Below are 26867 nucleotides of genomic sequence, written 5' to 3'. Positions count from 1 at the left end.
AGGCTGGTTCTGAGGAGGAGCAGAACCTGTTGATCAGATCAGGGTTTCTCTGTCAGGTGTAGATTTTCAGTCACAGTAGTTGTTGTGGACTTCTTCTCCTGTTTGCTCCTCTCATCCTAAAGCAGGTTCCTCCCATAGACGTCATAAACGTAGACGCCTCGTTGGGCGGGTTCTGCCTGCTGCGATGCGTCAGAGCGTCCGCCATGTTGGATGTGGCAAATCTGCAGTTACTCAGTCACTTAAACAGTATCAGAGGAACTTTAGAGAACCTTTGGACCTGTTGCAGTCGTGTCATCTGGGTGCTGCAGCTTTAAGGAGCTGAAGGATATTCTTCACCTGATGCTCAGCTTCACTGGTGGAGTCCAGACCAAAGTGGTCTTTGGTGTCCACCCAGCTTCCATCTCTTTTCCTTTAGCTCAAAAAATTTAACATACAGGCCAACTAACGAAATAATAAAGACTGAGCCTGTATTTAATGTGTCAGACATAAGCAGGGGCGGTTCTAGACAGGGGCCAACAGGGGCCAGTGCCCCTGTAGAACTGGTCCCTGTACTAAAGACATATTAAATTTCTTAGGATGATAAATGCTGACAAAGATACCGTGACTGACTGGTCATTTGGATCAGTTGTATTTTTTACATTTATGGTTTTACCCAATAATACAATAACAAAATAATTAAAAAATAAATATAAAAAAATAACTATAGTAAAAAAAATGAAGCTGTTTCACATTAAGCTCCAGCCGTATTGAGAAAAGATCAGGGTTCTGCAACCTGCAGTTCCAGAGCCACAATTGGCTCTTTGGCTTACTTAATATATTAAACGATGAAATGTTGACCGGTTTAGGTTTTTTTCCCCCAATATTTTGTTCTGTGCCCCTGTGAAAAAACACTGGCCCAACCCTGGCCCCCCTGCTAAATTTGGTCTAGAACCACCACTGGACATAAGTAATAAAGTTAAAGTTGACTTTTGGACTTTATTGGTGCTTTAACTCTGGGCTACCTGAATTAAATCAAAGCTAAAGTCTCATTTCCAGCTGCATAGAGAGGAAATGATCCTGATGATGAAGCAGAGATCTCCTCCTCCTCCTCCTCCTCGTGGGTTTTTCTCCTCACATCTTTCTGCGCACTCAGACTGAAAGGGCGCACCTGATGACGCAACTGTCTGCTGCTGCGTCATGTGCGCACTTCACCGGAACCTCCTCGGTTCTCCTCCAATCCTCGGGATTTTCGCTCCTCCATATTTACATTTATTTAAGCCGCAGACGCGCATGGAGGAGCTGGTTCCGCGTCTCCCTCCGTCTCTCCTCCTCAGACTGAGGCTGAATCCAGCTGCGGGGTGACGCGGCTGGACAGATGCTGCCGCCGCCCCGTCCCGTCCGCGCTGCCGGTCCTGCAGCAGCAGCAGGAGGAGGAGGATCCACCGACACCGGCACCGAGCAGGACGCTTCTCCTCCTGTCCGGGGTCTCTGTGCGGGCTGCGGACGCTGCAGCAGCGGCTGCGGAGCGGGGCGCACAGGGAGGCGCTCAGCGGGGAGTTTGCGGGGCGCAGACTGGCGCAGTTTCTCCTGTCTGAGCTGCGGGGCGGATCCTGCTGCTCTATGACTCAGGAGGTCATCGCAGGTTATCAGAGGTCCAGTCAGGCCTGAGCTGCTGTGCTGCGTGATGCGCCAGGTTTAAGGATCAGAGGGACACGTTACTCTGTCTCTAGTTTTCAGGAGGAGGGGAGTCTCCATCCAGGAACATCTGGGTCCTCCTGCTGGGATCCTGCAGGCCTCAGACTGGACCAGGCAGGCGATGCATGGAGGAAACTTTACGCCCAGCCTGCAGGACTCCTTCTACATTTAGGAGTTCACTTTCTACCTCAGGGCTTTGAGATCTCAGGCAGAACCTCAGGAGCTTCCCACGGCGTTCGTTATGAAGTTCTTCTGATCTCAGGACTGATCCGTGGTTCCGGCTGCGCTCGCCATGGCCTCTGAGAACAGGAGGGAGCACGGCGGTGACCTCAGCCTGCAGCCCGGCCACCTGCTGACCGTCTGCAGCCGGACCGGAGCAGCAGGAGCAGCAGGAGCAGCAGGAGCAGCAGGGGGACAGGCAGAGCCCTGTGGTCTGGCTGCATGGCGTCAATGACAGGAGCGAGGAGAGGGGAACATTTCCAGGGAACATTGTCCAGTATGTTGGGACCGCGACCGCTTGTCATCCTGGAGGGAAATCCTGGCCCCCAGCGGCCCCTCCACCTCCCAGGGACCCCCAGGGCGTCCTGCAGAGGCAGCTTCAGGTAATCCAGGCCTTTGGATCTGCAGCTCTTTTAAAATGGAAGATGGAAAGTCTGCGGGTTGCCAGGTTGGCTCTGGCATAATATCTCTAAAGCTTTCATCTGATGATGGTTTGGGGCTGATTTGCTTTTGCTTTTTGTCTCAGAGCTCATTTTATCAAACATTATGTTGATGATTCAAACGTCTGAATTAACAGCGAGCAGCAGGTAAAGGTTTCTGCACAAACCTCACAGCCATCAGACCCAGCAGCTGTTTGGGTTCTGCAGACGAGGTCGACGGGTTGAGAGTGAATCCACTCAGCTCTGCAGCTCTCTGGGTGATGGTTAAACATCTGGGTGAGGGTCAAACATCTGGGTGATGATGAAACATCTGGGTGAGGGTGAAACATCTGGGTGATGGTCAAACATCTGGGTGACAGTTAAACATCTGGGTGAGGGTGAAACATCTGGGTGAGGGTGAAACATCTGGGTGAGGGTTAAACATCTGGGTGACGGGTTAACATCTGGTCCAACGGACTGGCAGGCAGCTGTGGAGTCGGCCGGCCACGCCCGCCTCCACGTGTGCCAGGCAGCGGGTCCAGAGCTGAAGGTTAGTCCTGGCTGTTGGTGCAGCTGGTTGTGCTTGGCTAGCTAACGTCTGCAGGAGTTATTAGCTTCACCAACACCATGACAGATTATCGTTGTTTAGTAAAGATTCATCAGAGCAGAACCACTTCCTGTGTTCAGATGAACATCCATGCTTCCTTAGATCATCATCCAGCAGCTTCCATTAACGCCTCATGAATCAGGGAGCTCCTCCTGATCCGCTGCTCCTCAGCTGGACTCAGACCCTGGAGTCTGACACAGCGGACCGTCCCAGGTTTGGTTTTCACCGTCAGGGTGGCCAGATGGTTCCGCTCTGCTGTCTGTGGCGTTTAAGGATCTGTTTACCGGCTCGGGTGCAGACTTTAAGCCTTTCTGCATGCTCAGCTCTTCTGTGAACATCCTGCAGCTGCTCCTCTTTAACGATTCATCCTCCAGTACGTTGCTGCAGGAGGATGCCAGGCTGTGAAACCTCAGTTATAGACACTAAAAGGGAATTATCAGAACCACGAAATGTCTCGATGTCACCCCAGAGTTTTGAACATATTCCTATCTTGAATAACGTCTTTCTGCATGTCTGTATGTCTGTGTCGTTTGAGTGGAATTTTATCTCCTTTACACTATTTTCCACTTAGACTTTACCAGCCTAGCATTGTTGAACATTGATTAAGTATCTTGGGGTCTTGTTCACCAATGAGGGGAAGATGGAGCGGGAGATTGACAGGCCCTTAGAGATAGGGTGAGGAGCTCAGTCATCCGGGGAGGACTCAGAGTAGAGCCGCTGCTCCTCCACGTCCAGAGGAGCCAGGTGAGGTGGCTCGGGCATCTGGTCAGGATGCCTCCTGGACGCCTCCCTGGTGAGGTGTTCCGGGCACGTCCCACCGGGAGGAGGCCCAGGGGAAGACCCAGGACACGCTGGAGGGACTATGTCTCCCTGCTGGGAACGCCTTGGGATTCCTCCTGAGGAGCTGGCCCAAGTGGCTGGGGAGAGGGACGTCTGGGCCTCCCTACTGAAGCTGCTGCCGGTAGTCATGTCTCGACTGAGAATTGGTCACACTGGACTTAATAGTTTTCTTTTCAGAACAGGGAAACATGAAACAGGGACTTTTACAGTAATTCCTGTAATCAGATGGAAACAGTGGAACATTTCCTATTAAAATGTGATAAGTATTCAGAGGAACGTCAGCGCTTAAAGTCAGTACTAAATAGAGAGAAAATGGGATTTTCTATGATAAATATTTTAGGAAATAAATCTTATTATGTTAGAAATCAATTAATTAGATTTTTTAAAAACACTGGGTGATTTAATGGTATTTAAAGTATGTATATATGTATGTGTGTGTATGCATGTGCATACACACACATACATATATACATGTGAGTGTATGGATGTAAATTTTCACATTGGTGCATACCATTGATGTGTGTTTTATTAATTTCCCTCTGAGATCATTGATGACCACACTCCAGCCAGGTAGGGGGCGGTAAATGCACCTGGAGTTGGCTGCCATCCGCCAATAAAAAACTAAAGAAGAAGAAGAAGAAACGTGTTATTGATGGACTTTTGAACTTAATGCTTACCTCTTTACTTCATTTGCTGAGGCCAGGCAGGAGCCTTCACCTCCAGGCAGGAGCCTCCACCAGGCAGGAGCCTCACCTGCAGGCAGGAGCCTCCACCTCCAGGCAGGAGCCTCCTTCACCAGGCCAGGTACAGGTGTGAGCTGACTACCTCGCCTCTGTAATCTGCCCTGGTTGCTGGGACTGGGCCACATTGCTCTATCTCCATCCACGGCCACCAAAAGCGACATGGAGGAGCTGAAAGCAGCAGATGAGGAGCTGCAGAACTCAGTGGAGTTCATGGCACACCAGATGGAAACTATGGCAGGTAAGCAAAGTTCTCTGATGGGCTTGATGAGAGACATTAAGGAACTGAAAAAGCAAAATGAGGAGAAAGATGCTAAAATAATCTGACTGGAAGTCAGATTATCTGAGTTAGAGCAATATAGACGAATGAATGATGTTATTATTCTTCATTTGCTACTGCAGGGAGGTCTGTGGTCCAGGGTTCTTCACCCATGGACCAGGATCTGGACTCTGTGGAGCAACAAGTGGTGAATGTTCTCCACAACAAATAATTAGTATAAGTAAGGAGAACATTGAAGCTTGTCACCCTTTTCCTCAAACAGACAAAAGCAGACCTCCTAACATCATCATGAGATTAGCAAGCAGAAAATATAAAGTCAGTTTTTTTTGCAACAAGCCAAGAAGCTAAAAGGTTCAAATGTTTACATTAATGAACATTTGACCAAGAGCAATGCTGACATTGCAAAAAGAGCTTGTTACCTGGAGTATTATAATAATAATTATCAATTATTATTATCAATTATTATTATTACCTGCGTAAAGAGGGAAAATACAGGCAACATGGTCCTCAAATTGTAAGATTCATATAAAACTTAATGATGCATCTGAGCAGAAACGAGTTCTAGTAGTCAGGAGCTTAAAGGATTTAGAAAAATTAGTATGAGTCTGTGGTTTGATGTCATGCTGTTTTTATAGTTAGATATATATATTTAATGTTCCTTTTGATAGCTCATGACTGCGCCCAGTAAGGTTATACCTTGCATTAAGTTGGACTTGCATAAGGGACTTGTGTTGGCTCACATGAATGTATGTAGTTTATGTTACTTAAGTACTTGGATGTAGAGCTAATTGTCAGAGATAATTGTGTTAACATCATCGCTGTTTCTCAGACTCATCTTGATGATTCCTTCTCTGACTCAATCATAACTATTGATGGTTTTTCTGTTTTTAGGAAAGACAGACTGATGACTGGCTTAAAGCCATAGATAAATCTATGTTGGTAGGTGTTGTGTACCTGGATTTTAGTGCTGCTTTTGACATTCTCGACCATACTTTATTAGCTGAGAAACTTTTAAATTTATGGTTTTAACTTTTCTGCATTAAAGTGGATTGAATGCTATCTGTCTTTTAGATCACAGAAGGTTTATCTGAACAGCAGCCTCTCCAGTAGAAGTGTGGAGTTCCACAGGGCAGCTGCTTTGGTCCTTTACTTTTCTCAGTCTTTACTAATGATCTAGCTTGGGATACAAAAAGTGCTGGAAGTGTTTGTCAGTCATGAGCAGTAAAGTTCCTGCTTTTATACATTCACAAATTATTTTTAGTAATTCTGTTCATGATCACAAACACTAGAGGATCCTGTAATGGGCAGCTTGTTTTACCAGGTGCAAAAACCAACGCTCTAAAGAGATCCTTTATTTATAGATTTATATATAATCTGCTGCACTCATAGTAAATTATCTTTTAAAAATAATCTGAGACTCAATTTGATTCTCTGAAGTGTTTTTGTTTTATTGGCTATTTTTATTTTACTTGTTCTTTTGTGCATTCTCTGATCATTTCTAAACTACGGTGTGTTGAGAAATTATATTTTTGGAAATGTAATATTTGTGACTGTGCTTTTTATTGTATGTTTTTAATGTGGACCCCAGGAAGACTAGCTGTTTGCCATGGCAACAGCTGATGGGGATCCTTCATAAAAATGAGAAATTACAGCTCTGGTGTCAGTTTCAGGGCTCAGAAAGTCGTTTCTGCAGCCTGTAGATCCTCCTGCAGGTTCTGCAGGTTCCTGCTCCTGTTTTACGTCTGCAGGGCTGAGAGGAGGCGCTCTGATCCCAGAGGTCTCCTCCTGCATCCCTCAGCCTGGTTACCGAGCCCATAAAACCCTCGGAGGGCTTTACGACACGCTGGCTGCGTTTTAATGCCCCTGAAGTGTGCAGATGAACTCGGCTACGACTCGTTTGACCACTTCCATTCCAGCAATCATCGCTACCATAAACCTGATTTATGCAGCACGCTTTCTGTTTCCCCCTCAGGCGGCGCCGCCTTTCAGGGCTTTGATGCGCTGCAGGTTCCAGCAGCTAGTCTTTAACCAGGTTTCAGATTTAATTCTATCTAAAGCAGCTTTATCACGACCCAATTCAGCAGAACCGAACCAGAACCTGCTGGAAGTCTTTAGTAATCCTCATGTTTAAGATCAGCTTTCCTAATAATGCCTGCATGTCCTCCTCACCACAGCCATCATCCCTCCTTTCTCTCCAAAATATCCTAGATATCGCTGCACCATTAAAACCAAAAACGTTGAATTTATTGTTTATAATGTCAGTATCTTTTAAAGCATGACTGTAGTTATGGCAGATCTAAATTGTTTTTTTTTAACAGGAACCTCGTCTATTAAGGTTCTGAGCAGAAATCTATTTTATGGACGATATAAACACATTAGTGTGAACCAAGCGCTTTATTTTAACTGATGTAGCAGACATGTTCATTTGTCCTTTCCACAGGAGACTTTTATCTGTTCAAAAGGTAAAAATACAATAAAATACATATAAATAAAATGATTAGCTCAGTATTGATCAGGTCTGCCTCAACCTGCTGCTGAGGGTCTTAATCTGTAGTCTTAGTCCTGTGAGGCGACACGTTTAGGAGCCTTAAACAGAGACAAGTCCAGTGCATGTTCTCCAGTCCAGAACCGTAGAGTCCCCGCTGGCGTCAGGTGGTGAGAGCAGAACGGGTTCCTGCTTCTCCAAGTTAGTCTAGCTTTAAATTTAATCTAATTTGGTTCATTCATCGATGCTTTTCTGTGTTTTTTTTTGTCTAATTTTTTATTTAATTTTCTACAGTCTAATCTTTGTATATATATATATAAATCTTATTTTCATGTTGCAGGAATCGCTGCTTTGTTGTAATTTTGTATATCTGGGCTGGAGGTTGTTCCTTGTTCTCAGAAAGTTCTAAAGAATAAAAAATGAGCAAATGAATAAAGGAGTTTCCATTCTCCTGCTGAAGAAGAGCATGCCCACAGCCTGATGCTGCCACCGCCATGCTTCTCTGTCAGGAAGCCTGTGCACACGCAGCTGACTGCAGGCCTTTCTTCCACACAGATGTTTCTCCTCCAGGGTTCAGGAGGACCAACAGCATTTCTGAGGCTTTTCTGCTCACAGCAGCTTTCTTGTCCCTGAAGGTCAGATTTGGGAAGTACATGATTAATTAGCAGCGTTTAACTCTGAGCTGTGGATCTCTGCAGCTCCTCCAGAGTCACCACAGGCCTTCTAGCTTCTCTGCTCAGCGCTCTGCCTGGCCGGCCTGTTGCTTTAGGACTTCCAGGTTTGGGTGGGTTTGGGCTAAACCTGACGTTTGTTCATGCCGTGGGAATCGTGACTGAAGCATTGAGATGACCTCCATGGAGACTTGAGGCCTTATCCAGCCCTGAAAACGGCTCCAGCTGGGGGGTTTGGGCCCCCGGGTCATTTGTGCATGTGGAGGAAATGAAGGGTTGAAGTCAGGCTGTTCACCTGTTGGCTCAGACGGACCAACGCCTCGCCAACGTTCAGACAACTTTAAAGGGACAGATTCTGCTTTCCAGCGTTCCTCATGAAGGAGCCACAGCTGGCCTCAGTCTGCAGATCTGATTATCTCAGCTGCAGAGTTCCTTCAGAACAACAGATCTGATCCACGTGTTTCAGAGGATGAAGGCAGCACAGCCTGATGTGGACTTTCTTTACTTTCCAGTTAAAGTTGTTTCAGGATGTTTTCCACTTTCTGGTCCTTTTCTCTTGAAGCAGTTTTGTGTTTTACACCAAACGGGACTTTCAGAACTTCCTTCGTCCCATTTCCTGCTGACACGTCTCTGTGTCCAACATCACAGGATCTCCATCCTGTTTCCGGCTGGAGGAGATCTGAAAGGCTGCTGACAGCAGGTGGAAGCTTCCTGTCGTTGAGGCAAACCCTCCTTTATGCTCTGATGCCTTTTATTTTTAACTTCAGTGATTTTCTCACTCATCCTCTGAACCTCTTTGCTCCTTGGAGACATCGGTGCATCATCTGCAGGTTGCTGCATGCTAAGTTCATGCCTGTTCTCTGACAGGAACAGAAATGAAATGTCTAACTTCAGGTGAACGTGTAGAAAGTGGCTCTGCAGGCAGCTGGAGCTGAAATCTGCAGCACTTTGACCAGAACAGCAGCTTTAATACGTGGAGATGCTGTTTGTAGCAGCAGCAGCGTGTCCTCTGTGTGTCCTCTGCGTCTCCTGTGTCTCCTGCGTCCTAACCTGTGTCCCCAGACCAGCAGCTCTTGGTCTCCCCGCTGGCTTCCTGCTTGCCTTTTTCTGACGTTACGCTGATGGCACACGTGTTTCTGGAGGCCTTGAACTTGGCTGAGGAGCAGATGTAACGTCTGCAGACTGAGGAGCAGATGAGTTCCTGCCTGAAGCCTCTTTTATATGCTGAGATGTTCATCAGTTCCTACATCTGCGTAGCTTTTCATTTTTAGATGCAGTTTCTATCAAATGCTGAATATTAGCTAAAACAATCTCTCTTCTTAGTGTTTTACGTTGTTGAATGACTTCTAAACAAGTTGTGTTGCTTTTTCTGGAAAGTCTCACCTCGTTTAGAGTTTATAAGTAAAAGTAAATGTATTTAAATGATTGAAATAAAGACATGTAGATAGTCTTTATTTACATGTATATAGCCTGTAGTTACTGGAAAACTACTTGCTGCAAATAAACCAGTTTTTTTAAAAGCTACTGAGGGAGTGAGAAGCTGCTGGTTAGTTATGACCTGACTGATCTACCAGCAGCTTCATGGTTGGTGCAAGATGCCGTTAAGACTGAGAGTTTCTTAGTGAAATATGTCGAGGTTCTAATAAAAACGTTGCAGCTGCATGCCAGGAGTGGCCAGAGCTGCCAGGGATCCATCATCAGTTGCTGGTGAAGTTAAATCTGTTAAATTAAGTCCATCATCATGAAGCTCTGAGCTTCAGCAGCAGGAAGTCATGGAGGCAGTATTTATTCATTTCTTCCCCATGAAGGGACCTCACCGTGTGTAACGTTGTAAAGGTTCCCCCTGGTTTCCTGTGGGCTTCTTCTCTCCTGGCTGCAGGAGTCAACGTGTGAAACTCCTGCAGGTTCAGCAGCAGAAGCATAAATCCAGCCGCTGCTCCTCGACAGGAAGCGTTTTCCTCCACTTCCTGTTTTGTGCCGGAGCTTTTCCTCCTCGTCCTGGATCTTCTTATCTTAGCAGGTTTTTAATTCACAGCCTTCTCTGGTCACGCTGTGTGGTTTTACGCTGATGGACGTGTATCGGCTCGTTTGATTGGCTCTCAGCCGTTTCTCCCTCGGCCGTTTTTATGGGCGGTTAATGGTGTTCCTGATTCCCCTCCATGTATTCATCACTGTAGCCTAAGTCTCATTAATTAGAGCATTAATGAGGGAAACGGTTTAACACCCTCGCTGTGACGGCCGTAATTTAGCAAATGTGTGCATTTTAGCCGCGTGGTCGATTGACCTTGTTTGGAGACACGGTGACATCACTTCTGCAGGTCTGAGATGAAATCAGAGGAAGGTCCTCATGTTTAACCTTGGAGGTATCCTCGCTCCCTGCTTGCTGCCTTTGAGTTTACGGAATATATTACAGATCAAGTTTCTTTCTAAAGTCAGCTTCCATCAGATCCTCCAGGTTGGTGAGAAAGTTTCCTCTCTAAGGAAACCCAGCAGGTTGCATCAAGTCTCTCCAAGCAGCATTCACTCCTCCTGAAAGAGCGTAGAGCCACAGTGGACAGTCGTCTGCATTGTTGATGGCTTTGCAGCAATCCCTCATACTGAGCATGCATGAAGCGACAGTGGAGAGGAAAACTCCCCTTTAACAGGGAGGAGAACCTCCAGCATCAGTGTCCCTCGCCTCCAAAGCTGTTGGGTCCCAGGTGCTGTGAGGACCACGCATTCAGACTCCGAGCTTTTCTCTATAGATCGCTGCCTTTGCATGGAAAGTGACGCAGACGAGTTTCATAAATGAGACCCAGATCTCTGCTTCTCAGTTGTTTGTTGGTGTTAAATAAAAAAAATAAATGCTCACAGAAGCTGCAGCTGAAAAGTTTCACATTAAAAGTGTTTGTTGTTAGTTATTAAAGACGTCTGATAACATTGTGATTTCATACTAGAGGGAATGACTGTAGTTCTGGTCAATATGTGATGCATCAATATAAGAAAATGAGTTAAATAAGTGTTAAATAAGACACTATTAAGTCTAGGTGTGTTTCAGTATTAATCTAATCACTGACAGCCTTAAAATGCTGTGTGGAAGTGCAGACACCTGTCAGGTGACCGTCGGCTGGATCTGTTCCTGAAACACTATGAAAAGGCCTGAAGCTTTGCAGCAGTGCATCCCTTCCCTCTATCATGATTATTCCTCCAGGGTTTGGTTTCAACTAGTCTGGCTTGAGTTGGTTGGATGTAGTTAACATGATTAGGGTTTGTTTTGGTTGTTCTCTTTAAATCAATCAAATGAATTCTCACAAACCATTTTTGTGTCTGTTCCCTCCTTTTTGTCTCAGTCCCTGATGTGACAAACCAGGCGGTCACACCTGATAACCAGACAAACATCTGTCAGTGGTGGACGCTGCAAAAGGTCTCCATGTTCCACAGATCAAACATGGTTAACACAGACAGGCGAGTTAAAACCCGTTAAACTGCTGTTCATGAACTGCTAAAGGACCTTTTTAAAGATCCACTGTTTGCTTTATGAGACTCACTTCCTGCAAGCAGCATCGTTAATAATAATCAGCCGTCACTAACCGGACTTTAGACACGAGGTTGGTTAAACCAGAGGCTCTGAAAGCTGGAAAATCACCAGTTAACTAAAACGTGGCTGATGTGGAGCTTCGTTTTTATGGCTCCATAAACACGAGAGGCAGCTGGGAGCTGTCCTGAAATAATAATAATAATAATAATAATAATAATAATAATAATAATAATAATAATAATAATAATAATAATAATAATAATAATAATAATAATAATACACTAGCCTTATGTTCCCTGGGATAAACACTCATTAAAGTAAGGAAGCTGCAACCCAGCGGTGAGAAGGATGCATGAACTCATGTCACATGACCGGCAGCCAATACTCTTTGTTAATTATTTGTTGGTTGATTTTGATTGGCTGTTGAAACGTGAGTTCTGCGTATTTTATGTTGTTTTTGTTGTTTTTTAACGGAAGTTAAATAAAAATGTGCCGGGGCCCCAGAAGCCACTGGATAATCCAGCCTGTCCTCTGCTGGTCCTCGGTTCCTTTGCTGTCTTGGTCCAGCAGCAGGAATTAATCCGTGTTGCAAAGTTTTAATTAGAGGGACTCCTTTGTCTTTAGCAGCGCAGATATCAGGCTGTTTGTGCGTCTGTCGTCATGCATAAGCAGAACCATGCATCTTGTGCAGCACGCACACCCACCGCCTTTATGAGCGATCTAATTATCCACACACGGCCGCTCCATCACTTAGTTTTCTCATTTAATAAAACGTATCACTGAGGCTAAAACCGTCCCTGCCTGATTTATCCTCTCTGCTCCCGACCCTCTTATCTCATCCTCCCTCCAGCACACATTCTCCCTGGAAGATGCATTAATGTGAAAGGCCAACTTTTTGACCTTTAAATCAAGAGATCGTCTTTAACTTTGAGCGTCTTCCTCAGCAGCTTCCATTTGTCAGCCCCGGTCCTGCAGCAGCAGCAGCTGCTCAGATTTAAACCTTTCTGTCAGAGGCTGGAGCTGCTATGTGGACCCGACCTCCTCTGGGACTCTGGTGGATCTGATGAGAGCTCAGATCCAGAGTCACGGCAGGCTGTCCTCACTTTAAGGTGAGCAGAATGAGGCAGGTGTCAGGGAGGATCCAAGCGAGAGCGGCTCACCAGCGCCTCAGAGGAGGGTCGAATGGGGGGTGGGGTGGCGTGGGGGGGGGGCCTGGGAATGGGATCCTGTCAGAGATGAAGAGGTGAAGTGTCAGCGGTGGACAGACGACGGTTAAATTTCTCTCATTAAACATCGCGGTCAGTTTCTCTAAATCCAGCCAACCGCTACCAGCACAAGATTATCTTCATTTTATTGTGATTTTTCTTTCCAGCAGCTGCTGCAGAAAACTCAACAACTAACTTTGTTACATTCAGAAATGAAAGAAGAAGAATTAAGATGATTAATCTAATAACTCACAGATTTATGGGGTTTAATTGCAGAGATTAGCCAACTAAATCATTGACCGATGTTTACTTCAGGAGTTACAGTTTTGTTTTCATCTCCTCTTCACATTTTATTAATTCGGAGCCTTTAAAGGTGCCATGACGTCACTATAAACCGTTTCATGTAGTTGATTTAGCTGCATATGCAAATTCTCCAAAGAATTTCATTATAAACAACATCCTGTTGTTTTGTCTGGCCAAATGTCCCTCCTCAGTAAGAGGGCTGGATGTGGTAATGACATGCTCCTCTTCCTGGATAACTTTGCTCTGATTGGCTACAACCATATTTGGAAAACCAGTCAAACGTAGAAAATTAAAGTGTTTTCTGATCTGACCGTTTTTACACAAAGGGACAAAGCTAGCGGCCTCTGAGCGCCTCTTTGGCGTTCACCTCAGACATTAATAGAACGTATTTTACCCCAAACCTCAGAACAATGACATTTGTTGTCATAGGCCCTCTGGTGAAGTCTTTGAACTGCTGGAAATACACTACACTACCACGTTTGTTGGTGTTACGACCACAAATATGTTGAGGACTGAGACAAAGTAATGCACAAATGCGTCGTTTTACATTTTGAATGGAAACTCCTAGTAGGATGTTCCTCCATGTCCTTAAAAACAGCAGCGCTCCAACTGCAGGCTGCCTCTGATTTAAGCCTGTTTGCTGTTTCGATAACTGAAAATCTGCACAGACGCATCTTTTTGAATTTTTTGTTGCCTGAAATATATTCTTGTGGCAGATGCGTGACCAAAATCATTATTGTGATCATTATGTGGTCAAAGACCTCCTCAGATTAGACCATCACAGAAAAATTGTTCAGATTACATCAGGGAAATATTCATAAATCATAAATGTGTTGGTGAAGAGTCGTCCAGGTCATGATCAATCCTAAAAAGGTTAAAAAACAAAACAACTGGACTTTTATTCCCATCCATTAGAGCTTAAGCTCTAACGAGGCCTGCAGGTCTATAAAGCTGGGAACTCCTCACTATTCCAGACATTTTGAGCTGAGAAAGCTTCCTGGACGTCTTCAGATTCAGAATAAAAATCCAGTTTTGTTTTTTAACCTTTTTTGGATCTATAAATCAAATAAATGCTGCTGTTGTAGCTGCTCTGTTCTGCCCCTCCCCTTGTGCCTGTTCTCCGTCTCCCTCAGAGGAGGAACAAAGCAGAGCTCGTGTGTTTTTGTCTGTATGAAATGCAGCAAAAAAGAAAATAAATAAATAAATGAAAATAAGTTGAATGGTAAGAAGTGAGGTTTAATGGTTGGTTGGTCCTTCTTACTGTTGGATTAGGATTTGATGGACTTTATTTGTGATTTGGCTTCAAAAATGCAGTTCAGCTTTTCAGAAAAAACTGACTAACGCTGCACACATCCACCACAATCTGGGCTTTTCTCTGTGAATAGTTTTGTCTTGGCAGCGGTTTCCAGGTTTAAGGAAGCATTTCCAGTTGTGGATAAACACATTGATGTGGAATGTGCAGAGCGCCCCCTGTTGGGCTTACTGAGGTAACGCTGTTTTAAAACTACAGCTGCTGAACAGACGCCTCACAGCTCATACGTCTCATTCTGCTAACAGCTGAATGAATAAAAGCTCTGACGTTCTGCACAACATAGAAACTGACTTAAAATAAAATAAAATGACGGTAATGCCTCCATTTAGATCTCCAGCTATTTAAACGATGAGGCGAGACGTTTGCTTTGGATTCTCTAAAGTTTTCAGTCATTCCAGCAGAAGATTTCAGCTGGAATAGGTTTTCTGTTTCTGTTGTAGAGAGACTCAGAGATGCCTTTAAGGCTTTATTATGTTTTACATAATCCAGCATTTAATCTTTGGAAATAGAAAGATAAAATCTGAGGCTGGGACTCCATCCTTCAGATGTTAGACTCTCTGCGTTCTCCAGCAGTGAGGACATCATGCGGCCTCCTCACTCGGCGCTCTCCTGCCCAGCGGACCTCCTGCTGTGTCCCTGCAGAACCTCTGACCCTCCTCACAGAATCTGTGGAGCTCCTCTCTGGATCTCCCACCAGCGACCAGCAGCTTTTCTGAGGCGTCAGAATAAAGATCAAAGACGCAAAGCCGGCTCTCTCCTGCAGCTCTGGAAGCAAAGCGAGTGGGAGTGGGAGCGAGTGGGGGGGTGTGGGGGGGCTTGTGTGTTCAGCGTATTGAGCCTGAAGGAGGAAGAGCGGCGTGATTAGGATTGTAGGACAAATTTAGAAATCTGGAAACGGGGAGCGTGGAGCCTGGGGAATTCTCTCAGCTTCTTTTATGGAAATAGGAGCGATGAGTTTGACAGCCTGCAGAGCAGAGCAGCCCACATTTTAACTGTTTTAGCTTTAATGAAAGCTGCATATATGCACGGCGTTTCTGAGTCCTGTAAACGTTCCCAGCAGGAGGAAGAAAGGCGTCATTTAAGGAAGTAGAAGGCGGTGCAGTTAGTAAAACAAAAAAAAAAGTCCTTTTGAGGAAAAAAGTTTGAGGGAAACTTGAAAAGAAACTTAAAGTAGAGAAATAATAAGTGAAATTGGTGATTGAAACTGATGACGTATGAATAAAATCAGTTTTTTTGTGACATCTCAGGTTGGACCTTTAACAGGTCATCCTCATTAAAACACGCTGATCTGAAGGGTTTTTGTGTTTTTGTCCAGTAAAAGGAGCTTTAAGCATCATGTTCGGCTCCACGGGGAAGAGAAACTCCCTGGAAGACGTAATCTCTGCATTACTGGGACTCAGGTCAGGATGAAGTGGCGTCTGAAGGAGCGTCCTCTGCAGGTCAGACTCCTTCACGCTGCAGGAGTCCAGAGCTTCTGTGTCTCTGCATTGACCCAGGTGGTCTGCTTAAACATGCAGCTGGTTTTAAAGTATTCAATGAATCAATTAAGCTTTACTTTTACAGCATTTACACAACCAAAGGGACTGAAGCGCTGTTCAGGTTCATAAATGAGAAGAAAACCAAATAAACAATGAGCAATAAGACACAAACAGTTAAAAACAGTAAAATGAGACGAACAGAGCAAAAGGAACGGCTTGATGTTTGTCTGAAAATAAAAGCAGAGTTAAAAGACGGATTTAAACATCTCTGGGTCTCAGCAGACTGGTCCAGGGTCTGGGAAACAGAACCGGCTCCGTCTCCTCGGGTCAGCCGGGTCCCGCTAACGTCTGAGAGCAGCAGGACTTCTGAGCTCCTGGTTTATGTTAATACTGCGTCACTTTCACCTCTACCAGGAGTTTCTACTTTAAAACTGGACTAGGAATGGACGATAGAAGCTAAAAAAGTGCTTTATGCAGTTTATCAGAGCTGAACAGCAGCCTGGATTTAGAACAATCTGTAAACAGACCCTAAAAAGGAAAGAATGAGGTTAATAAATGTAAATATAGTTTGTGCTTCATGCCACCCTGCAGGAAGTCGTCCACATAATGTTTGTATTAGTTACTGTTGCTGAGTCAGGATGAAGCGTCGTCTCCCTTTGCTTCTCCAGTGCAGGATGAGGCTTTATGTTGCATAAAGTTTCTGCCAGATGTTGTCAGGTTTCTGCAGATGTGGCGCAGGACCAGCATCCAGTGATCCGGAGCGCGGCGCTGCTCGCTGTCGTCCTTCATGTTGGACGCAGAGATAAATCCTGAAGTTTTGGGAGGCGCCCCCCCGGCAGGATGAATCCATGCCCTCCACCTTCGCTCCGGCCTTGCATGCTTCCTAATCTCAGGTTTCATGTCTGAGCGCTTATCGTGATAATCTGACTGAAGTGCTGATGCAGAGCTGCACGCGAGGACTCGTCACATCCCTCACTGTGAAGCTGGAAACTCACCACCTCTGCTGCTTTAGAGGGTTAATTCCCTCAGATATGGCATAACAATCATGATGCCATGTGCTGTAAAAAAAATAAGACTATAGAAAGTAAAAATCATGGTTTTACTCCAGCTTGTTCTTTAATACTGAATTTAAACAGATTTCTGTTTAGTTTTCACAGCTCCAACATAAATCTGTTGTGAAATGATAGAAGGTGATGAAAAAGGGCCAATCAGCTTAAAGCAGTTCTGTCGGCCGTGGCAGATGTGAAGACGCGTCCTTTCTAAGGCTCCCCACCTGGGATTAGGACTTCCCATCTGTCCATTGAGGCATTAGCGCCGAGCTAAACCTGGGAAAATCCCGGTTTATCACACCTCTGCCTCCCGCCTTATCCTCTCTGTTCACACATGCAGTCACGCAGACGCAGTCATTGTCCCGGCCTTGGCTGAGCCAATAATCACCGGGCCGGTCCCTGAGGCCGGTCCCTGAGGCCGGTGCTGACGGATGCAGGAAGCGGCGGCTCTGCAGGGACGTTTTTAAATCCATAAGCAGAGGAGCACACTAAATTAATTATCATTATGAAATGCCTATTTATTGATACAAACGTCTTTCTGATGATCTGAGACATTTAACAGCAGAAAAGCAGAGAAAAATGTCTGAATCCATTTTCTCACCTGGAGAAACCGACCTGCTTCCTTACTGAGGATTTACTGAATTAATTAAATTTCCTGTTTTTCATATCAAATAAGCTGAAGCATTTATGTTAAAGGACTTATTGTCTGTATCAGCAGTGCTGCTGCAGCAACACATGGATTCATTTTTTACACTTACTATGGCTCTTAGTGTGGATGAGGTAAAATCCTAGATTTAGATCGAGAACATTTTATTCAGAATTAAAACAGTCGGTTCCATCCTGATGCAGCTCAGCTTTGGGCTCAGGCCAGCAGGAAACCTCACAGATCTCCATGGAAACGTCCTCGTTAAGAGGCCGATGCTGACCTCTGACCTTTCCTTCATCGGCATTGCTCCTTCCACGCCGACACGTAAAACTGCAGAAGTGTCTTTATTTACTCCTTAACGGCCATTTTTCTGTAACATGCTAACAGATTAATAAAAGCGGATGATATTTCATTTTTGATTAAAACAAGACTGAAACGGGTCAGGGTGGTTTCCAGGAGGTTCTGATTCGTATGGCCCGCTGTGTTCTCCCTGTCTTTGGACTGAGAACCGTGGTTCTGAAACAGAACCACATCCGGGCAGGACCAGAATCTCCCCAAACCTTGAAGAATGATGTGTTCTGGTCTGGTGAAACTAAGCTAGAACATTTGGGCCTTCGTTCAAACGGACTGTAAGAGGCGCCGCAGTGAAACATGGCGGCGGCGCCATCAGGCTGCGCGGTTTCTTCTTCTGCGTGTTTTCGCCAAGGTTGCTGAAAACAACCCAAAACCTTCAGGGTGCTGGAGCATCACAGTGAGTCTGAGCCTCCATCAGAACCCCCAAAAAGAACAGCTTCCTCCGGGGGGACGTTCTAGAATGGCCTAGTCAAAGTCCAGAGCTAATTCTGACAGGAATCAGTGGGGAGAGGGATTAGAGACGTCCTCACCTTCCAAGAGCTGCTTCTTCTGGGTGGACAGGTTGACTATTACCGGGTGGAGGTGGAGCCGATGGACTGAGCTTCAGTTTCAGGGTGTGAACATTTCCCTCCTGTGTTTAACGTCAGATTAATGGAGGAATAATTATATAATTTCCTCCGTTAACTTTTGTTCTTTCTGCTTTGTCTTTTAAACGGTTCTCCTGCTTCAGTCGCCTCAGTGATCCGGTCCCAAAGCGCCCGGAGCTGCTCTGTCCTCTCCGCCTCTGAGCGGGTCACAGCGCTGATGGATTCCTCTTCATGTGGTTTTTCCAGGTTTACAGCGGCTCATCAGTATGCGTTGTTTTCTTTGTAAATCCTGAAGGTCAGCCGCGTTGACTCGGAGCTTATCGGCCCGTCAGCTGCGGCTGTTTGAGGATTGGCCGCCTTGTTAAACAGATAAAAGAGGAAGATGGAGCTGCTGCTGCTTTATCTGAGGCTGGAGGCTCAGAAACAGGATTTTACAGCGTTTGATGAAACGAGGCACACCTGAGCTGATGTTTGTGTGACTATGTTCATAAAGATGTTTAATCTGTGTGCATCAGCTGGAAGGGTCTGGTGTTCCTCTCTGGCCTCCTGGATCAGTCGTCCTTTGGTCGGTCGGCCTCTCCTGTGGAGGTTCTCCATTGTTCCGTGTGTTCCCCATCAGTGGTTTATGGTTCTCCCTGTGAACAGGTGTGGCTAGAGACATTGGATCCATCTTATTTTATGATACAAGGGAGGGCCATGGTGGGCTGGACCTTTCCACACATTTATTGAAGCGCTGCATTTTGGTTTTATTTCTGTTGTCGGTGTCTAACCTGTAGATATGCAAGTTCAGAAAGATTTACATGTTTCAAACATCCCAAACTGGGCAAAAGCTGCACCTCACCGCTGTTAGCTAATTTAATATATATCAATTGTTGGACTCATTGGATTTTCAGCGGTGAAACTCTCATTTTGAGTAAAGTGAGTAAATCTGTTGGGCTCTCCTCTTTTGAGTAAATCTCAGTTGAGACGGTCCTGTTTATCTCACTGGATACACGAAAACTTTGCAGATCTAAAACAATATTAGTCACTCTTTTTACATATTTCAATTTTATTTATTGAGATAATCTCATTGAGACATGAGATCTCAGGCGAGTCTGTTAATGAGTCCATGGTAAAGAATGTTACTACTTTAGTTTAAAGGTAGAGTTGTGTGAATGTAAGAAACACACAAGTCCCTTTTTGAATAACAGATCAAGAGCGTCTTACCTGCTCTTCTGCTCCTTCAGGGGGATCCCATGTAAAAAAATAAATCTCCTAAATCCACTCTGATCTTCTTTATTTCTACTGAGGCCTTCCTCTTCTTCTCATAAACATGAACACGGTTCACTTCTAGTGATTCTCAGTAATGTTCAAAGTCTACAGTGAGAGCAGCAGAGCTACCATGAACAGTTAACCGCTAAGCTAACCGCTAAGCTAACTGCTAAGCTAACCGCTAAGCTAGCAGCCAAGCTAACAAGATACATAAACACTAGAAGTGCGCATGTGAGCCAGCAAACGCGTCAGAATGATGCATGTGGACAACCAGTAGATAAGGTGAGGGACAGAGGAAGGTGAGAGCAGAACCAGAACTCTGACCAATCACTGCTCTTCGGGCCGAACGGCAGGGATTGGTCAGAGTTTTTACCGGCCTGCAGTTCCACAGAGATCGTTTTGTTTAACTTCCTTTTTCTGAATTCATAATGTAATGACTACTATCAGGATTGAAGGACCATTTCAGAGTAAAGTGCTTTATTTATCATTATACATATAAGGTACATACGACTAATTTACGTACATCAGAAGGAGGGTTTACCCAGTATAACAAAGTGTTTCTGAACAGGATTACCAACTACAGCCCTAACTCTGTTCAGATAACAGCGTGTAATAATGTTGTATTTCAAAAGATTTTAACCAATAACTACTGTAGAATAAAAAAGGTAACAAGACTCTGAGGTGGCAGAAACATCAGCAGGATTTATTTTAATAGTCCAAAATCACCTCATCAATGCTCTCAGAAGGTCAGACTCATTTTGAGATGTTTCTTTGCTTCACTGGAGACGTTTCAAGTCTGCATTAAATCGTGCTTTAAGGGAAGAGAGAGCAGTGACGGATGAGCAGAATGGATCTTTAGTTGTGAGGATGGCAGAGAGAACCTGGAGAGACGGATCTGTCTGCGTTTCCTCTCAAAGGTTTTAATCCCGTCAGATGTTCCCAGAAGGAAAGGCCTGCAGCGCCGGAGTGAATCATGAACTCTGCTCAGTTCTCTCTTCAGGCGGCCTGACAGTAATTGAGCTGTTAACATGGACAAGCTGAGCCCGCCGGTGGAGCTGCATCGAACGGAAACATCAACCAGTCTGTGATGAGGAGAGATAAATGCTTTAGTCGTTGTTTCCAAGGTCACAAGGCAGTTTGTCGTCAGTCAGATGAAATTTTGGGTCAGAGGCCCGAGTCTCTGATGAGTTCTTAATGAAAAATGCTCCTAAATGTACTTTTTCTCCTCAGGTGCACCAGATAAGGAGGTTTTCTGGTTGCTGCGTTGGGTCTGAAACATCTGGAGTATTTTCTGGCTCTGGATTATTAGATCATTATCTCAGTGTTTCCTGACTCTGGTCCTCAGGGCCCGCTCTCCTTCATGTTTTAGGCCTTGTCCACACGTAGCCGGGTCTTTATAAAAATGTACATCTCACCCACATCGTTTTTAAAATTAATTCTGTACACACAGGATCCTTTTTAAAAAGGTTGTCCTACACCAACCCGTTTTAATTAACCACTGTTCGTTGTTTTAAACATGCCAGAGGCATAGGGGGCAGTGTAGCGCAGAACTAAAACCTGTCAGCCAGTCAGAGCCCTTCAAAATAATAAACTGAACTCTTTTTGGTCTAGCAATATAAGAACAGTATCAGGATTAGTTGCTGTTATTAGCTGTTTTAATAACTGAATTCAAGTTTAATTGGAATGTATGTATGTGACACATAAAGATGATTGATGGTAAATATTAAAACTGATCACACGTGAAAATATACAATTCAATTTTTGCAAAGCCCTGGTTTGAAAGTGAGGGAGAAACTAAAATACGTCTCCTTTAATTTCTTTTCAGGTTTTGCAATGCATACCACTATGGACTGGTAAAAATAGGCAGCAGAATGTAAATAAGTGTTGTTTTTCCCTTTTTAATGTCAATTAGATTAATTGCAATGGAGCTGAAATGTGCGGGACCATTAACTCCAGTTTGTTTCCTGATGCAGATTAAATTAAAGTTGTATCTGTATTAGGATAAAGATGGGAAACTGAGGATTTCTGCTGGTTATTGTGTGCGTGCATTTATAAGTATCTAATATCAGTAATTGCTGGAGCAGCTCTGATGCCTCCATCTGTTGCTGCTGCTTCCTGCTGAGAGCAAAATGAGGTGTGCTGTTCGTCAGCATCTCTCCATTTATCTGCGTCTCGACTCGCCGCCTCATCGGTCAGCCTGAGGAGTTCCCCGAGGAGATGAATCCATCACCGCGCCCTGGAGCCAGGGGTTCGTCTTCAGGAGCCTGCTGGAGATGGACGGTGGACAGAGGAGGGTCTGCTGCTGCTGGGGGTGGGCTGCATGCTGATGTCCTCAGCATGCTGAGGTCCTAAGCATGCTGATGACCTGAGCCGGCTGCTGCAGCGCTCTGCCTGCATGAGTCCAGTTCCCACAGGGAAGCCATGGATGCAGGAAGGCCTCGTGTGCAGCGACGAACTTTAGGAAGTCAGCCGCATAACCCATAAAACAGTTTAAACTAGCTGGCTGCATGCAGAGCGATGTGACCTGTTTACCTCCTGAGTCTTTAGGTTTTATTTAGACATGAATGGGTTCTGGGCGTGAGAGGCCGGCCCACGGGGCTGTGATGGTGACCCCAGCTTTGCCTCAACCCTGCAGGAGACGGGGGATCCACAACAAGAAGAGCGTCGGGTTTCCAGCGGTGCATCTGGCTCAGAAATGCAGCGGCTCTGCGTGATGAAATGGTTGTGACTTTAAGCGGTCCCGGTCTGCGGCGCCGCATTAACCAGACGCCTGGCGGCCCTGACCTCACCCTGACACCCCCCCCCCCCTCCCCGCTGCAGCGCCGCTGACTGCTGCCTCGCTCTGCAGGAAGCTTGGTGTTCACCAGCTGCAGGGGAGCATGTCCAACCTGCTCCTTCCTGCAGGAATCAGTGGAGACGTGATTAAAAAGACGGAGCTGCACGTCTGTGTGAGCTGCATCAGCCTCCTGCTGCTCCAGGTTTTAGTCTCCGACTGCATGGCAGCAAAATAGCTCCTGAACTTTGAGAAGGAAACTCTGGACCCCCTGGGTGAGACGTAGGAAAGATGCTGGAATTCAGATAAATGCGCTTCCAGTCGACATTTCCTGGCTGCTTCAGTTCGCCGTCTTGGATCCACATGTAGAAAAACCATCTGTGCGGCTTTACACTAATTCTGGTTGACGTATGCAGGTGTCTTGTAAATGAATATTCATGATGCAAACATGCTGCTGCTGCATTTTATTGTTTCCTGTAGCTTTATTTCAAATGGTGGAAAATAGGTTTAATTTATTCCTCCCACTCTGTCAGTGTTTGCGTTTCCCTTTTAGCAGCTTTGGACCAGAAACCGTCAGTTTAAGGTTTGATTTAGCATCAAATCAGAGGTTAGGCTGGAGTAAAACCTCCACTGGATCTGGTGTTTCCTGCAGAACAACCAGATCCAGTGAGCTCTGGTGTGTGTGTCCTGTCTGGCTGTGCAGCTTTCAGAATTGTTAAAGCCTAAAAGATTTTACTTTCACCAGTGGAGCCTTACTGCTTTCTCCATAGAGCTCTGTTTGATTTATGTATGCAAGAAGCTTTATTATAACTTATTCTGGGACTATTTCATGTTCAATGGACACTGAAACAGGTAGAAGAGGAAAGAAGGAGAGAAACAGACAAAATGCTAAAAGGTAGAAAAGGTAAAAGAGGAGAGGAAAGGGAGAGAGTGATATAACATCCTCTGAGTCTGCTTCTACACCTGCAGAGAGAGATATAAAGAACATCAGAACCAGCTGATAAAGAATTACAGGAACAACCAACTGATACCAAAAACAGATTCATATCTGCCATTGCTGAGATTTACTAAACTATATTTAGATTAATATAACATTGTGGAAAATCTTTTCCCTTCCACAGATTTCCTCAGATAAATGAAATCCTTGTTTGATGATCTGAAACAAAAAAACAGAATAAATATTTGGGAAATACATTTTCTTTATGCGTCTCTTATTGCAGACGGTTTTCTAAAACCATGGCTTGTAATGATCCTTTTTCATCCACCTGCCTGCAAAACGCAGCATCTCAGAGACGTTGCCCCTCCATCAGGCTGATTGCTGGTATTTAAAGGTATTTAAAGGTATTTAAATGTATTTCTGTGCAGGTAAGCAGCTTCAGATCAGATGACCTGCCAGCTCAGTCTGAGAGCCGGACTCTGAAATCTTTCTGTTTATGATGACGGCTTGTCGACCATAAACAGCACTGCAGTTTTACTAGAAAATAAAGACTGAATGTGGACTAAACTGTGTATACTGCACATACTGAGGCATGAAATTGACTGAATTGGACTTTTGCTGGAGGAAAGCTGTTCTGTCACAGCAGCGTGCATCTAGTAGCTTTTTCATATCAAGAACACATCAGAGAGAAGGACTAATATCCACTCAGGGAACCTATAGAGCCATTTCTGCCAGTAATCAAAGCAGCCAAAGTTTTTTTCCTTTAAAAAAAAGATCAATCTTGTTTCTGTTCTGATGTTTTTCCTCTTCGTTTTGCATCTTGTGCACGCGTATATTACCTGAAACAGCTCATAAATAAGCTCATTTCTGTGGGGGTGTGTTTGCAGAAGGTGACAGAAAGATGGTTGAATGCTGCTGACTGCGGAGCACATTTGTATTCATGAAAACGGGAATTTGCTGAGGGGTGTTTCTGAAAGCAGAAAATGTGGAAATGTTCCTGTTGGGCTGTGGATGTGTGCTGAATCTCTCTCTGTCATTAACGCCTGACACAAACAGCAAAGTATTGTGACCGTACGTCCGTGCACAGAGACACACACTGCAGACCCAAACTGTTGCACCTGCAGCCAATTTTCCATTCCTGTTTATGTTTACAGGAATAACCCCGACCTAAATTCACAGCTATTTATATGAAGGAAAATTCCTTTCTGCAAACACCGGGAACAGAAAACTAAGATTGCACTCTTTGCAGAAATATTCTTGCCTTGATCTCACGTAGTTTTATATGTTTTTCTCTCCCAGATTTACCTCGAAATGCAAACAAAGGACTGCGCAAATATTTCAAACTGAGTAAATAAACTTTAATAAATAAATCATTAGCATAACTGCTACTGTAGTTAGCTAGCATGCTAACTTTAGCAATATTAGATCATCTTTACTTCCATGATGCTCCTCGCTGGCTCCTGCACTCATGAGCTTTGTACGCCGTCTCAAATAAATCATCCCAGGTCTTGATTTATTCACACCAGAAATAAAAAGTTCATTCACAATGTAACTTTAAAATGGATCCTAAACTTTGAGCTTTATGAGAACGGGTTACAGTAGGATGTGCCCACACCGACACAATAAAAACTTCATCTTCAATCTCCACATCAGTATCATCTTCAACACTTTCCCAGCTTCGCTTCTGTTTCTGCAGCAGAACAAATCACTCAGTATGAAGCATCCGTACCGTCAATGTGAAATGTCATTGTTCCAGTATTAATGTGCATGCAAACTGTAAGAGGGAATATTTTTGGTTTACCTGCCTGAGAAGGTTGGGGGGGGGGGGCTTTGCAGGATGGGACTGTTGTGGTGTGCATGCTGAAGGCTGGAAGGGTGGCCATGATTAGGATTCTAGGATTCTCCAACAATCCTGTTGGTCAGTAAGCAGCAAAGATCATGAGTACATGAGCTGAAAAGTCGCACCTCCTCACCTCCCCTGCTACTGCCCTGAGTTTCACTCCCGCTCCGCGCTCGGCCTCCTGCCTCTGTCCTCAGATCTCTGGTCTAGTTTTTCTCTCTAACTTTCTGGGCTGACAGGAGGAGAGAGCCGTGAAGAAATAACCCAAAGAGGAGTTCAGCCAAAGCTAAAACCCAGAGGGTCCAGAACCCATCTGGTTCTGTTACAGGTTTATTCAGGAGGGACACAGCCAGGGCCAAGAAGCACATGGCTCTATAGATCTGAATGTGGAGACTACGCCGTTAACATCTTAGTGAATAAATGTAAACGTTTTATGCCCATATTTAATATTTCAAGCATTTTTACCCCATCATGTAGGTCAAGTTTGCAGAGGTATTGTTCATGAGGGATTTTAAATGTTTCCCAGAACTTTGAGATTAATGGGTCTGGTTTCTGGGTGCTGAACTAGAACCGAGCGCGGCTCATTACCAGGAGATTAAACTTTGGTCTTTTCAGGATTGAGCCGTTTAGTGTGTTTCAATCCATTCACAATGCAAATCCTGAGTTAAACAAAACATTATTTGTAGTAGACGATTGACCGGAAATGACGTTACGGGTCACTTCCTGTGGCCATCGTTAACGGTAGCTTAATGAGTTAATATTAAGTTACATAGAAAACACCATTAAATCAACATTAATGTTCCCTATTAATGCTGTATGAACACTGGTAGTTCTATCGGACGATGGCGGAGCAAAATGAGAACAAACATGTTTAAAACAATCCGTAGTTACTTTCAACTAGGCTAGTAGCTAGTTATTAGAGAAGCTAATAGCGGCTAATGCTAGCAGACATTCTGTGCTAACTTAAAAAAACTTTTAAGCCATATTTTTGATGTAATGAGCGGACCGGATAACACAAACTTCTTTCTTTCTTTCTTTCTTTCTTTCTTTCTTTCTTTCTTTCTTTCTTTCTTGCAGTAAACCAACACGTTGGGGAACAGCTGTCAGAGGCTGGATCTCATAGTTCTAACATGAACCATCAACTCTGGATGGAGTCTGTTGTAGTCAGGGTGGGAGGCTGGTCAGTACCTGCATGTCTCTGGTTCTTTTTATATGAGCTGCTTGTAAATACGCAGCATCGACTGTCTTTATGTCCAAGTCTTTGACTCTAGCAGACGTTTCTGCTTTCAGGCGTCTTTCCAAAGTGATTTTTGGTAAAAAAGAAACAAAACCTGAACTAATGTTGTTTCTTAATGATGACTCTAACAAATAAAAAGGTGCTGATTTTAACATGTTGCTAACTTGTTTAATGGATCTAAAAATATAATGAATATTCTGTCAGAATATTAATCAGGGAATAAAACAATGAAAGTCACGTTTTATTGTCAGTAACCGGTTGAAATGAAACTCTTCCAGAGTAAACATGGTAAATCCATGTAGACTCGGCCTCGTCAGGTTCTGCTGCAAACAGAGTGAGAAACATGGACCGTGTCTCCTGATGTCATCAGTTATCTGATCTTTCTGAGCGCCGTGACGCCTTTAGGTTTAAACGGATCAATGGAAGCTGCTCTGGAAGCCATC

General features: G+C 44.6%; 1 protein-coding gene across 1 annotated transcript in view; it reads left to right on the top strand.

The window, feature by feature from the left end:
* The first annotated feature begins 1906 nt into the window (after positions 1-1906).
* The window catches only part of LOC105920054 (phosphatidylinositol 3-kinase regulatory subunit gamma), a 149860-nt gene continuing 124899 nt past the window's right edge, over positions 1907-26867 (top strand). Inside the window, exon 1 of the mRNA XM_036131913.1 lies at positions 1907-2276. Coding sequence (XP_035987806.1) covers positions 2116-2276 — 161 coding nt within the window. The 5' untranslated portion in view covers positions 1907-2115. The remainder of the gene's footprint in view (positions 2277-26867) is intronic.

This window comes from Fundulus heteroclitus, unplaced genomic scaffold (genome assembly GCF_011125445.2).
Source record: "Fundulus heteroclitus isolate FHET01 unplaced genomic scaffold, MU-UCD_Fhet_4.1 scaffold_46, whole genome shotgun sequence".
Classification (NCBI taxonomy): Eukaryota; Metazoa; Chordata; class Actinopteri; order Cyprinodontiformes; family Fundulidae; genus Fundulus; species Fundulus heteroclitus.
The sequence above is the reverse complement of the archived record's forward strand: the minus strand, read 5'-3'. Positions and strand labels throughout refer to the sequence as shown.